Source organism: Arachis hypogaea, chromosome 6, assembly GCF_003086295.3.
Source record: "Arachis hypogaea cultivar Tifrunner chromosome 6, arahy.Tifrunner.gnm2.J5K5, whole genome shotgun sequence".
Taxonomy (NCBI): Eukaryota; Viridiplantae; Streptophyta; class Magnoliopsida; order Fabales; family Fabaceae; genus Arachis; species Arachis hypogaea.
The window spans coordinates 10442856-10458736 of NC_092041.1; the positions used below are offsets into that span (position 1 = coordinate 10442856).

Consider the following 15881-nt stretch of genomic DNA (forward strand, 5'->3'; position numbering starts at 1 on the left):
ATACTCAGCTTGTGGTGTATGTGTGTTGGGATAGTCCGGTTTTCTGGCGGCGAAGTATTGCATTGGTGGGCCTGATATCTGCTATGATGACTTTGACCTGTGCTCTGGATATGCTTAGTAGTGACTGCCGCTAAAGGTCATTGACCCAGCATAATTCAGTCACACACAAAATTTAGTGATTACCTTTGCCTCCGTTGGGCTTAGGCCGTGTCACGTTTAGTTCAAAAATAGAAGAAAAAAACCCACAACGGGATCGATTTTTGGTCGGGCTGGTGGAGTGATCGGGTAGGGTTTCGGCAATAGGGGAGACCCATACCCCTTAGAAAAAAAAAGGGAAAAATTCATCATTGTCTCTCGTGTTATCTCCGTCCATTTTGCAGGCCGAGGTTTTGGACAGGATCTTCACCACCATGATCCCGGACATCGACGTCCTAGGAAAAAATCTCCCATGTTTGAGTGGAATCTGGACTTTGTCCTAGGGTTCCTGAATCAGAACAACGGGTACGAATTCATTTGTAAGGCATTGACCATAAATTGATATAGTAATATATCCGGGTATTGACAAATAGTTACCCTTTCTATTTTCGGTTGCGGCTGTTGGAAAAAGCTACAAGGACAGGCTGTGGATGCTACTGTGGCTTCAAATGGAGTAGTTGTTCACAACCAACCCTGTTCCATAGAGGAAGGTAATTACTAATCTTCCACCGCGCTATTTGCATGTCAGAACGATTCCGTTGTGCAAATATTTCTTACTAAATTGATCCATGTTTATGATATTTTCTCGTGTTGCAGAGCATAGACCAATTATTCGACAAGATTCGGATTGACACTGCATTGGCCATTATGAACGAGCATTTTAATGCGCTCCGGGATGATATTAGGCAGTGGGCTGAGGTGGATTGGAATAGTCGTAGGGCGATAGCCGCCGTGCTGCCATGACTGTGTTAATTTATTCACTTCGTTTTGAACAAGATGGGCTGTTCATGCCCCCTTTTTGTCAAGGCAAGGGTCCACCGTCACTTTAAAGTGGTAACAAAGCATCGCTGAACAAGACTCCACTTCGATATTATAGCTACTCGGCTAACCTTTTTAAATGTTTTTGATGTCCTGATAATGAACTAAACATTATTTTGTTGCATGCATATGTCCTTGTTAATTTGTAAACTTCATTTTGCACATGATGAGCTGTTCATGCCCCCCTTTTGTCGAGGTAAGGGCCTGTCATCACTTTGGAGTGGTAACAGAGCATCACTGAACAAGACTCCACTTCGATGTTATAGCTACCCGACCATCCTTTTTAAATGTTTTTGACGTCCTCACAATGAACTATTATGAATTTTGTTGCACATATATGCACACTTCATACCATGAGTTGACCTTATTGAAAATATAATGATTGTGATAGGGATGCTAAACTAGCCTGGGTTACCTTTTATTTTCTTATTCATGTGTCTGGCAATGGATTCTGTAATAAACATCACTAGTTTACTGGTCAAGGCAACTTCGTAGCCAATTTCACACAATTCAATTGTTTTGTTTTTTTATTGGGATACAACACCTCAACGAAACCCGAATAGTGCCATAATCTTCAAATCGAACGACCTACGACAGTACAGAGAAAACAAAAAGGGTCATGGACTTACGCGCCCATTTTTGTTTAGTGACCCCTAAACCCCAGCACGAAAACGAACCAACCTAGAAACTTACGCACATTACACGCTAACTGATGTCCCCAACCCCAATGTCCTCCCCTACCGTGCAATTGAATCGCGTAGTGTGCCACTTTATAGGGGTTGCACGACAATCGTGCAGTGTGCCACAATACATTTGTTAAACGCACTCGCTAGATAATGTAAAATGACCCGATATTGTGTAATGTCCGACAACATTCGACATACATGGACGGAAATCACCGGTGTATATGAATGTCATCACAGAGGCCATTTCGTCATTAACATCAAGCAACCAACTAACTCACAACGATATATGTTTCTAGTTTTTATAAAGCAACAATTTCTAGGGATAAGGCTTGCTTCGCAATTGCTTAACCACTTGACTCGTTTTACATCAACATCACGTTTTTAAGTATTCTAACACAACAGCAACTAGTCTTTACAACCCTAAACCCACACATATAGAAGGCACACAGCACAAGTTGCGTTACCTCAGCAACCCCTAGCCTTTGGCGGTGTTTGTCTCGCAGTGATTGCTGCTCCCTTGCCAACCTTGTATTCACGTCCAAGTAGTCCTCGAAGAACCGGCAAGACAAGTTCACCAGCTCCCTGCAATCGTCCAGCATCGTCGCGTGCATGCTCATGTAAGTTGCATTTGGAATCTCCCCAACACGTACTCCATCGCTTGCCGCACTCGGCTGCTTTGCCCTCTTTGTCCACTAATCAAGTATGAGACTTCTGGGGATAGCTGTCATGTTCAAATAAACTAGAACCCCAACCATGTGGACACAAGGAAGTCCGAACGACTCCATGCGCTGGCATGAACAGTTGAATTCGTCGTCTTCCTCAGCCCATGACACAACCCATGATATCTGCTTGTAGTACATTGCAACCTCGAACAAAACAAAAGTGCTCGTTCTCTTGGTGGACACAACTCTCACATTGCTGGCTAGCATCAGCACCACCCGAAACAGTTCGAAAACCTCTCTTGTATAAACTGTCGCTGCGGACTGCTCAATGGCTTCGAGTTTTTTTTTACTACAGGTACGCCGTATGCAGACCTGTAGTCTGCCACCAATAAGTGCTCCACAAACTCCCTCAGATTGTGCCCATTGTGTATAAATTTCCCAATCTGCATATTCAAAGCCTCGCACCTTGACCTTGTCTTCAATCCTGCGAAGAATTTTCCCCAGATGTGCGCATTGGACCATGAATGCTTCCTTGCATACATGTCAACTATCCACGGGTGGTTCTCTAATCCAAACTCTACCACGCTATCCGTCCATATTCTCTCAAATTCGTCAACCTCTAGATCGCCCATTAAGTATAAACGAAATTTTTGAAAAAAACCGGGCCGTCCAACTCTAGCAGTGGCATTCCTTAACAAGTGCCATCTACACAACCTGTGATGTGCATCGGAAATATATTTACTAACCGCATTCTTCACGGCAAGATCCCCGTCCGTCATGACAGATTTTGGTTGTTTTCCTTTCATTGCCTCAAGAAAAATGACCGCAACAACCACACATAGCTTTCTTCACTCTCGTTGCTCAAGATGGTGCAACCAAACACTACCATCCTCATATGATGGTCCACCCCTGAGAAAATTACCAACGGGCACTTGTATTTGTTACGACCGTACGTTGTGTCAAATCCCAAGACATCCTCGAACACACTGTAGTCATAAGGACTAGTACCATCGCACCAGAAGAGATTTTCCAGCCTTTTCTCACCATCCAGAGAGTACTTCCAGAATATTCCACAATCGGTAGTCCTTGAAGGTTCCAAGAACTTTAACGCGGCCTCAATATCTGTCACGCTTGCCCGCCTTTGCTTCTCTATTGCATTATAGATATCCTTTATCTCGAACCCAACAGTCTCGAATCCCCTGACTGATTGGCAAAGGCTCAGAATATCATCGGCACTCGCAACCTAGCTTTCTTCATTGAATTGATTTGGTGCAAAACACCTTCCTTGACTGCTCTGTGTGATTGCATAGACCCCTAAACCTCGCATCCAGCATGGGATGATTATGGTTATCACAGAATTATTCAACAAACCATTGCCCACTGGTATCATCAACGTGCACCTTAATCCGAGCTTCACACCCGCACCGTGTGATTAGTCGAGGATCCATTTTCCTCTCTCCCCGCTGCATGTGTTCCCATCTCGCTCTCCTTCCCTTGAGCACACGAATATCTGCCAAATGATTTCACCCTCCGTCCCCTACTTTGTTCTGCGACCCACCTTTGACCTCCTCACCGAGAATCTCTTAATGCGACCGTATTCATTATAGTAGTCATACTTTGCTTGCAATTTTATGAACTCCGTCGTTAGGATGTCCTTCGCTGTGAGGGATGAAAATTCAATTGCGCCAAACGACCCTATCCCATCAACAATCCTCACTGATGCTTCTACATCTATGTCCTCATCTGTGGCGAACAAATCCATCGCTTCTGCTTCCTCCACTGTCACGGTTTTGCTGCTCATGCCATCCCCTGCATCCTGCAACAAAAAACATACGGCATGGGTGACAACAAGCGGTGGGTCACATCAACAAAAATCGGTCAACAGAAAAATTCATAAAATGAGTAACACACAACCTGCGGTGCATGGACTCGGTCAAAATTAGATGAAAACTCGTAGTCTCGCTCACAAACCCATTCGTCTGTCACAATTCAAATATCGCACTGAGTGAAAATTGGCATTATCAATCATAGCTACGAACACGCAGCTATATATCACACCCCCTAAAATAATCCCGTACATATGTCGGATCCAACTAAAATCCATTCAAGTATAGCGACCAACCCCAATTTCAACAAACATTTTAATAAGTAACAATTCAAATTCATTCGTGTGCTGCTCTAAACAGCAACCTTCAAACATCAAAAACTTATAACTGTTGGAGACATGGCGGAGGCACGGGCTCCCAATTGAAACCCATTTTTGGAGCATACCTCCACCAACCTCCCCCCGGCATTATCGAAGGGTAAATAACTCAGTAACATCGACAGAACGTACCTGCGAATCTGGTTACCCTGTGTGGTCCATTACCTTCCTTTATGATAAACCTCAAGTCGACCAGATCTCGATCTATGCTTCCGCGCCGTTCAATCAAGCGTTCTCCTCCGCCTTTAAGGGCGGTCTCCGTCCACGTGGTCCAAACAAAGCTTCACAGTAACCCCAATACAACTTACACCTACCTATTAATGGAGTTTAGGACTTTCATTTAATAAAGAATTCTCGTCTCCTCCTTCCATTTTTTTTCTTTTGAAATTCATCCATAACCGTTACTTTTACCTATTTGTGAACCGATCTCATTTTTTTTATTAATTCACTTTATTACCTGACCCGTCAAAGACTAAAAAATACTTTTCTCACAAAAAAAGCTCTTTTGTTCTTTGTATGGTCCAATTTTTTTAACTATGCTCTCATATAAGTTTATATCCAATATGCAAATCCTTTACGAAAATGAAAAATCAAAGAATTATTTGTAATCAAGAGACTAAATTTTTTTAACAATAAAATATTAGTGAAACAGTCACATATTCGTCTTTTTCTCTCATTCTATCTCTTTATCTCTTTATCTCTTTCTTGCACAGACGCTAGAGTGACAGAAGAAAAACAAATAAATGATAAATTTGTAAATTTATGTTTCCGTAAAAGTTGAATTATTAGAAAAATTTAATCCTAACAATTGAATTGAATCTAGAGTCTAGAGTCTAGACTGTTGAAAATTATTGACCAATAAAGTTCTTAAACTACTACTCATTCTAATGTAAATTAAGTATTTTTTTTGGTTTTTATTTATTATATCCTTTACTATTAAATACAAGAGAAAGTTAGTAAAATAAAAATTATAAATAATAATATTTTTACCTTTTTATTTTAATTATTTATATTTTTAATAAATTTTAATAAATATTTTAATAACTGTATATAACTAAAAATAAAGTTAATTTAAAACAAAAGGAATTTGTCACATTCTAAAATGATATTTTGTCGGGTTTTTTTTATAGTAGCTTAGATGTTGGTATTTTATATCATAAATAGAAATAAACCTTGTGCTCTGTTTTTTTTTATATACCCTTTTTGCTCATGACATGCATAAAGAAAAAGATGCAATTCTTCTATATATTAATAATTATATTTTGATACTTTAATAATCATTCTACGTACACAATTAAAAGAAATAGTAAATTACCAATATATTAAAGACATACGCAGTCTATTTATAAAACTGAAACTAAAGCAGTATTATATTAAGAAATTATATATAATATTTTAAAAAGTTATCATATATTTTTAATCGTGTAGTTTCCATATTTTTTTTTCCATTCACTTTTATTGCATATAAATACATAGTGATGCTAGCATTCTTTTTTCTTCTTTTATTTTGTCTAAAGTAATTAAATGATGATAAATTATGCGAAAATAAATAATATTAACAATATTTATTAAATTTTAATTTAAAAAATAATCATAAAATTTACGGTAAGAGATGTTATATGTGCTAATTTATTCCTTTGAGAAGAATTACTATTATTTTTAAAAAATTTAAATTCAATTTAGCATGAGAAGATAGAAGAAAAATTCAAACAAGAGAATAACAATTTAACATATTTATGATCTTAAAAAATTCTCAACAAAATTTTTTTTTAATTATGTCCGTTTCCTAAAATTTACCATTTATATTATTAAAATTTTAACCAAATCATCAAGATATGAGAAAAAAAATTTAATAAGAGAATATCAATTTAGAAGTCTTTTGAAAAAATATATACTTTTTATTAAGCGTTTAAGTTTGTAATTCAAAGTGCGTATTATTTTTTTGAAAATTATATTACACTTAGGTATTTATTTGAAATTAAATCATATTAAATTCACAAATCATGAGTTATTCGTACAATTATTTTATACTTTATTCATTCGATTTTGAATTTATAGTCTTTTATAAATATGAAACTAGAGATATCAATGGAGTGGGGCGAGGTGAGGGTGGGGGATGTCTCTCTACTCCCCATCTTCGTCCCTAGAATTAATTTCCATTTCTGTTCCGTTTTTCATCATGAGAGATAATTGTCTATTTGTCTTTGTTCCTATTTTCTGCGTTATCTGTATTTTTTGCAGGGCCCTATTTTCCATCTCCTTATGTTAATATTCATAAGGAAATTATAGTAAAAAATATAAAAAAAACAACTATAAAATATTATTATAAATACACAAATATATCTTATCCAAAATTATAAGTCCAGAAAATACAACATAACAAATTATAGTCCATAAAATAAAATCTTAAAATACAACTTTTATTTAAAAAAAATAAAATAAAATTTTTAACATCAAATATTCTTTCATTGTCATTATATAACTTATAACAAATATCTCTATATTTTCTGTTATAAATTATAACAACACAAACATAAATATGTTAACATACACTATAATCAAGAATTTTACTCAGAGGTAAATTTTAAACAAAAGAATGTTGAATGGATAGAAAACAGACTTGTCAAGTGAAACTGATGATGGAAAGCATAGATGTATTTCGCAAATGCTGTATAATTTCAGGAGGGGTTTATAACGTTAATGAAGAATATGGGGGAGATATGTATTTAATTTGAATATTACAAATTTATTATCTTGGTTTATGTGTTTCTTTTTCCATTGGCTTTACAGCAAAGAAGTGTAATATAAATCAACATACTTTACTTAACATAAAATCTTACCCCTTTTTTTTCTTTAAAATTACTTGCTGCTTTTTTAAAATAGTTTTAGAATATATTTTTGCTTTTTGTCTCATAATAAGTCAAGAGACATTTTCTTGTTGTCTCGTAATCGGTTAAGAGATATTTTTCAATTTTATCTCCAGTGCAACAGAAACAGAGTAGGAGTAGAAGAGAAAGAGAGAATCACACCCAGAAGTATCCTAATTCAGCTGCTAAGGGCAATACAATCTACATCCAATTTTCATCACAACAGTAACAGAATTTCACTATAATCATCTGATTACATATACAAATTCTTCTCTAGAAATTACCTATTCCTATATGGAACAAGTCCAAACCTACCAAGCTTTCAACCACGCTAATACAACTTGTAAGGAAATTTTCACAGAATCATGAAACACAACACAGATGTACAAATGAACTTTTAGACATTTATGACTTTTTTTTTTAATTTTGATTTCTCTGCCTTTTTCCTCTCACTGACTTTTTCTTACAAACCTCACTCTATTTGTCTTTTACCATGAGACTCAGGTAGACAGAACTAAAGAAAAGAAACAAAATGAAACCCATTCAAGGAGAAGAACTCTGTTAGCTTAGGGTAGCTATGAGAACTCTGTGCTTACTCTCCTTGTCTCAACCCTTGGCCGTTCACCCTTATTATAGAAGGGAAAGTTTCCAAAGTTGAAACCGGTTCAACCAAGCCACCAATATCTTCTCCAACACATTGCCGGTTCGGACAGAGAAGAGAGAGTGGGAAAACCGAAAGCAAATCAACATACATGTACCTCTCTCTCATCCCTTTTCATCAAGCTTCATCAATTTGATCCTTTCATCTTAACTTTGACTCCAAGAATGAATTCTGACCCTTGATGAATATTTGATCCTTGACAGCTCCTTCCTTTTCATATTTGCTTCTTCCTCCACGTAGCTCCAGTAGCCACCTTCTGTCTTGGATGAACAAAAATGGAAATGAGCTTTAGCCATAGAGATTTTCCTCTCTGACTGAGACCGATCCTTTACATTTTTTACATGAAGATCTTGAAGCATCTACTTGAAGTCTTCCCCCCAAAGGCACAGATTTTAGCCACGTCATGCTTTAGATATTCCTTTTGCAAAGGCCATCATCAACCTAATCTTTTGCTTCTTCCATTAGCCTTACTGTTACTTTTTTCTGATAATTTCTATCTTCTTCTTTCGTGTTGACATGACCGAAAGAGAGAGAGAAGAGAGAAGAAAGAAGAGACTTTGGAAGCAATGAATGAAATTAAAACAAATTAATTCCCACTTCTATTTTTCTGTGCATAAAATAACGTGTGCAGCATTTAATGCAGTCAAATCAATTTAAATTTTTTCTTTCAGTTACCATTGCATGCATTCAATTTAATTAAACTTTGAATTCCACCAAAAAAGAAAATGGGTAACCGAATGGAGCACGCTCCAATTCGTTACTTTCTTCTTCAATTTCAGACCAACAAATTGTTAGAACAAAAGGAAGCATTATTTTGGGCTATTCACATTTTTCATGGCCCAATTCATCTTTCTATCCAATTAAATAATTCAACCACAAAGTATGGAAAATTTTTGCACCACGGGTCCACGGCTGATCACAAATTCATCATATTGGGCTTATATTGTCTTTAGACCTAACATAAAAATTCATTTATTTTTTTTCACACTAACAAACCCATTAAACAAATAATTGGAAGCAAATATTAAATTAATAATTTTTTTAATTAATTTTTTTAATTATGTTTAATCATCATAAAAATTTCAAGTTTTTTAAACTCAACAATAACATACATTATATTGCTAATATTATGTTGCAGGCACAAAGATATTTAAGTAATTTAATATATTCGGGATCGTGAAAAATATATACGAGAATAGGAACAAAAATTTTTGTTTGGTATCCACATCTACTTCGAAAAAATTTTGTCTCCCATTCCTGTCTTTATAGAAAAAATTATCCGCCATCAAAACTACATTCGAGGCGGTCTCTGTCCACCTTCTGCAGATTTTTGACATTCCTATATGAGACATTTTTTTTTCTTAATTGCATTCATCATATTATTCTTAGTTTATTTATTTATATAAATAATAAATGATAATAATTATCTAATAGTTGTGAGCAATAGTAGTTCCTGATTGCATTATTTCATATTATTCTTTGGCTTCAACGGAGTAGTTGTGAGCATTAGTGGAATTACTGGAATACAATGATGTTCATCTTTGGTTGTAAAGTAGCAGGATTACCCTTGAATCCAACTCCAATGTTTTCTTTTTTCACCATGGATGACTAATTTTAAGGTTCAAATGAGTGTAACCTTTGATTGTGATTAGGAAAAGTTTTGATATATGAAAAAATGGATATTGTCACTCTTATTTTAATAATATTATTAATTGTTCATAAAAATTCATGTAATATATCATAATATTTATATATAGATATTATAGAAAATAAAGTGAAATGATTATTTTTTGGATAGGTATAATATAAGTATTTTTTAATATGACTACGTTATGATAATTATAGTATTTTAAATAATATTTTTTAAAAAGTGTTGTTTAAAATTAAACATTATCAAAATATAAAAAATGTGATTTTAATTTTAGGATAATTTACGTAATTAAATTGTTTGCTCTCCAATTTTATCCATTTACAGTTTTTTAAAATAGGAGACGTAGATACATTGTTTCACATATCTATAAAAACCGCTACTTGCAGTAGCGGTTTATAGATACACATAATTCGCTATAGGCAGCCGCGGATTACGTGAGGGAATCTGAACACAGAAACTGCTAGAGGCTGTCGCAGTTTTTGTTGAGGATGGGTTGTGCATAAACCGCTACTGGCAGTAGCAGTTTACGCGTATAGGGAAGCGTGCGTAAACTGCTGGATGCAGCAGCGGTTTACGTGTAGTGTGGGTCAGCGTGTGTGCCTATATAAACCCTTGAAAGGCCAAAGGTGAGGAAGAGTGTTGTTTATCACAAATGGAGGGTGAGAAAAGTTTTGTGACTCTAGTTCATTGCTTTGGAAAAATTCAAAAGAGCAAAAGGCATGGTGTGAAATTTATAGATAGAGAATCGCTCAGTATTTTTATTCGGTCGTCGAGTACGTTGGCAGAGATTAAGCTCATCATATTACGAAAGCTCAGTGTGTGTAGTTCGAAGTGGGTAAAAAAGTTGTTTTATAAGATTTCCATCGCCATTGTGTCAACTGGTGTGAGATATGAGACCTTTGTGATAGGGTCCGATGAAGACCTGCAGGTGTTGTTTCACTGCAGGCGGAGTTTTTCGGAAGTTAGAATACCCAAACTGCTTGCGAAGTTGGAAGATGGCGTCGACAGCTCCGGGGCATCGGCGCCAAATCCTCAGTCAACGACGATAGGTGGTGCCTCGACATCGATGCCTGTGGTAGCAGCAGCAGTTCTGGTTCCTGATTCTCAACACGTTGCGGTTGTTCATGCCGGTGTCCCTCCTGGTGATCCTGATTTTCATTTTGAGGTCGGATCGGATCGAGTTGAGAATGCGATGCGGGACGATGATTTGGATGACGAGCCGGTTGCTATTGGTGGGAAAAGTGATGATGATATTCCAAGCGGTACACCTACACCACATGGAGGTTTTGGTTCTGAAACACAGCAGTATCCTCCGCACCTGTCATCGTTGAACTTGGAAGCCGTCGGCCAACACCAGAATGTAGAGCCAACCTTCGCCGGCCAGGGTATGCATGATGGGAATGCTTTGACTGAATTTTAGGTTGGCCAGTCGTTTCAGAGTAAGGAGGAAGCTCTGCTTAGTGTAAAAGATTACAGCATTCAACGTGGAACTGAGTACAGAGTTATGGAGTCTGACAATCTGAAATACCAAGGCAGATGCAAGGAGTTTGGTAACAGGTGCACGTGGTTGATTCGTATCACGTTGCGAAAGGCATATGAAAGGTGTGCGTCTCAAGACGCCACCTCTCAATGAACGCACTGACCAAGGGCTCGTCCAACCAGAACATGTCTAAGTGGTACAATCCATCCCTCTCTAAATACGGGATGATCCTGTCATACATGGGCATGTTTTGTTGCCGTCTCACACTATAGATACACCTAGTATTCTAGAGACACAACACAAAAGACATACCGTAAACAGTTAAATTCTGCTATCAACAACAAATTCTCCCATCTAATAACAACAAATCCCTTATAGCATGACGAAACAAAGACACAAATTAAACAACTAAACAATTAAACTAGTAACCTATTAGTCAATCGTCAAATCAAAATGCGAAAAACTTGTTTTTGGGCCTAACACGAAAAAAGGTTACACAATTTAAAGAAGTCCTTCCACGAAAATTGATTTAACACAAATAACACTGTAATAATAAAAATATTCCTTACAAAATACAATATTAGGAAACTAACTGAACAAAAATTGCTATACAAACCGATTCCTATCTACAACCTCAGTACATTCTACATCCTAACATGCAATGCCAAATTCCAAAATAAAGGGTTAAACTATAAATTCTACTTCCTCTACCTAACAAACCATTTTTCTAATTAATAAATACCAAGTCCTAAAAAAAATTAAATGCTAATACTAAAAAAATTGCTAATGCTAAAAAAAATATAACATATAACTAACCTCGTCAGCAATGGCACCGACAACATGGGCAACGCCATTCAGTCGGTACAGGCTCCGTTCTTCTGTCATGGTATCTAATTAGAGGTCGCACTTGGATTCTTCGATCCCACTCTCTAGTTACTCTGTCCTCTCTCTAGAAAAATACAAGATCCATTCCAAATGAAAAATCTGCTGCTGCTTACCACGGTTTATATAGGCACACACACCACGTAAATCACTACTACCTCCAGCGATTTATGCATGCTTCCCCATATGCATAAACTTCTACTGTCAGTAGCAGTTTGTGTACAACCCAGCCTCAACAGAAATCGCAACAGCCTCTAACGGTTTCTATATTCATATTCCCTCACATAATCCGCAGTTGCCTATAGCAGATTACGTGTATCTATAAACTGCTACTGCCAATAGCAATTTCTATAAATATATGAAACAATGTATTTACATCTCTTATTTTAAAAAGTTATAAATGGTTAAAATTGGAGAATAAACAATTTAATTACATAAATTACCCTTTTAACAATATTTATATAATTATCATAATCATCATAGTATAGTACTGGAATCTACTTTAATATAATATATCTTGTATTAATGGTGATCCATGAAAACGACAAATTGAGGGGGTCATCGTAAGTATGCAGCATGCACTATACACACATGAATTCAACACCAACAATAACGGTGCATCACCACAATGACACCAAAGAGAATGGTGCAATATCTTCTCTTTTTTTATTGTAATTATTGATGGGTATGAATGCTAGGCAAATTAATTAGTCCTGCAAAATATAAAATTTTTGCCGTCACAAAAATAAATATAAAATTTCTCTCTGAAAATATTATGAATTCTAATTTTTAATCTTTATTAAAAACGCTTTTTAAGTTTAGGTTTAGACTAGACTTTTGAAAATGTTTTATTTCAAAAATCTCTCAAAATTATAATAATTTAGCCTAAACTATTCAAGGATTGAACTTATTTTTTTGTGGACATTTTGGTCTCGGTTGAAACAAACTTTTTATAGGAAATAAAACCAAGTATTATGAAATAACATATTTTAGATTTGTTAATATCATATACATTTGATAAATAAAAATATAAATGAACGTCTATTAATAAAGTAAGAGTTATATATACTTATATTCGACTATGCAGTAACAAAATAAAAAAAAATCTTAATGTTAATTTTTTTGGATTTATTTTTAAAACAAAAATACAGATATAATAGTCACACAAATTACGTTTGGTCGTAAAAATAGGAATAAAACCGCAAAATTTTTCTATAAAAAAATATTCATCTCTATTCCTTATCTTTGCCCTTCACCTCTATAATTTCTGCAATCTAACTAACCGCAACCAATAAAAAATAATAAATATTATGTGAAAATTCTATTTGAAATTGATAGTTAAGAATTGTTAAATAAAAATTTAGTCAAATCAGTCTAATTATCTAACAGTTCTCAGCTATCAACTTCATGTAAAATCAATTGCACCTGAATTTCCACCTAATATACAATTGTTTTTATATAAAATTAATAATTAAAAAGTTTAAATATTATTTTATTTAAATATATTAAATTATTTAATTTTTATTAAAAAAAACACAAAAAATAAAACAATAAATAAATAAAATTAGATATAGATGCACGATGGTTTGTCGCGGACAAGTGGTGTCTGTTGGCCACACGAGGTTTACCATTACCAAAGCCACTCTCTTTCCTCTTTGTTCGTGGTGTTCCTTTTCCTCTTCTCTCTCTCCTCTCCATGCCTATGGTAAGTCTTCAACTCTACCTTCCTCCTTATAACCCCATTCTCTCACACTCCCCCAACTACTAAACTTTCTTCTTTTGCTCCAGCATATTCACTACTTTGGTCTTGTAACTCTGCCAATTCCAACACTTTTTAGGATCATTCTTCTTGGTGTTTTGAGTAATTTTGTCTTTTTTGGAGATTAACTAAGGATAGACATTGAGAGAACTATGGATACTTTGCTCAAAACACCTAACAAGCTTGAATTCTTGCACCCACTACACGGTTATTCTGAAAAGCTCGGAACTTTAGCCCCTTCTAAGTTGCAATTTGGATTTGGTTCTAAGAAGCAGCCACTTGTGAAGTGGGGTAAGTGCGGTGGTGGTGGTGGTGGTTTGAGGGCTAGTAGCAGTGCCCTTCTTGAACTTGTTCCTGAGATCAAGAAAGAGAATCTTGATTTTGAGCTTCCCTTGTATGATTCCTCAAAGGGTGCTGTGGTGGACCTTGCTGTTGTGGGAGGAGGACCGGCAGGGCTCGCCGTGGCGCAGCAGGTTTCTGAGGCAGGGCTCTCTGTTTGTGCCATTGACCCTAACCCTAGGTTGATTTGGCCCAACAATTACGGCGTTTGGGTCGATGAATTCGAGGCCATGGACTTGCTTGATTGCCTTGACACCACTTGGTCTGGTGCTGTTGTCTACATTGATGACAACAAGAAGAAGGATCTTGATAGGCCTTATGGCAGGGTCAATAGGAAGCAATTGAAGTCAAAGATGATGCAGAAATGCATATCAAATGGTGTTAAGTTCCACCAAGCTAAAGTCATCAAGGTTATTCATGAGGATGCCAAATCTTTGTTGATTTGTAATGATGGTGTCACGGTTCAGGCTACCGTGATTCTTGATGCAACTGGCTTTTCCAGATGCCTTGTTCAGTATGATAAACCTTATAATCCCGGTTACCAGGTTGCTTATGGAATCTTGGCTGAGGTTGATGAACATCCATTTGATGTGGATAAAATGCTTTTCATGGATTGGAGAGATTCCCATCTGGATGGGGACATGGTGCTGAAGGAAAGGAATAGCAGAATTCCCACCTTCCTATATGCCATGCCCTTTTCATCCAATCGGATATTTCTTGAAGAAACCTCTCTTGTTGCGCGGCCAGGGTTACGTATGGATGATATACAGGAAAGAATGGTTGCAAGGTTGAAACACTTGGGAATTAGAGTGAAGAGCATTGAAGAAGATGAGCACTGTGTCATTCCCATGGGTGGTCCCCTCCCAGTTCTCCCCCAAAGAGTTGTTGGAATCGGCGGGACTGCAGGGATGGTGCATCCTTCAACTGGGTATATGGTAGCAAGGACTCTCGCCGCAGCTCCCATTGTTGCTAATGCCATTGTGCAAAGTCTTGGTTCCGACAGAGGTCTTTTGGGAGCCGATATATCCTCCCGAGTGTGGAAAGATTTATGGCCGATCCAGAGGCGGCGGCAGAGGGAGTTCTTCTGCTTTGGTATGGACATCTTGCTCAAGCTTGATTTACCAGGAACAAGGAGATTTTTCGATGCATTTTTCGATCTAGAACCTCGTTACTGGCATGGATTCTTGTCATCGAGATTGTTTCTCCCTGAACTCTTTTTTTTTGGGCTCTCTCTATTTTCCTATGCTTCCAATACATCTAGATTAGAGATTATGGCAAAGGGGACTCTTCCTTTGGCAAACATGATCAACAACTTGTTAAAAGATACAGAATAAGATGACTTTCTACTAATCTGTTGTATCCTGCAGATGTTGTATACTACTTCCGCCTATAGTTTACGTCTGATTTTATAAATTTATAATAATATTGGTTTGATTCGTGTTACTAAAACAGGAGTGCTCAATATGGAACCCTGATGTTAGTCCTACTAATTCAATTTCATGGCATTTTTTCAATTAGTGGTTTTGGTCTGACTTATAAACCTCACTTATGCAAGTTAAGCCACCATCTGAAAAGGGTACAAGGATTTTACTTCTCAATTCTCAACTTGGCCCCTCTTCCTTTATTTCTCATCAACCATGATTAGAAACTATGATAAGTAAAAATGTCCGTTATAAC

General features: G+C 36.4%; 1 protein-coding gene across 1 annotated transcript; it reads left to right on the forward strand.

The window, feature by feature from the left end:
* The first annotated feature begins 13684 nt into the window (after nt 1–13684).
* On the forward strand, nt 13685–15653 carry LOC112695948 (lycopene beta cyclase, chloroplastic). Its single transcript, XM_025748491.3, has 2 exons — nt 13685–13811; nt 13895–15653. The coding sequence occupies exon 2, from the start codon at nt 14018–14020 to the stop codon at nt 15536–15538; it is 1521 nt and encodes a 506-aa protein (XP_025604276.1). The 5' UTR covers nt 13685–13811; nt 13895–14017; the 3' UTR covers nt 15539–15653.
* The last annotated feature ends 228 nt before the right edge of the window (nt 15654–15881 follow it).

Bases quoted from the DNA above. Each gene is read 5' to 3' on its own strand.
- LOC112695948 (XM_025748491.3), top strand. From the start codon at position 14,018: ATGGATACTTTGCTCAAAACACCTAACAAGCTTGAATTCTTGCACCCA.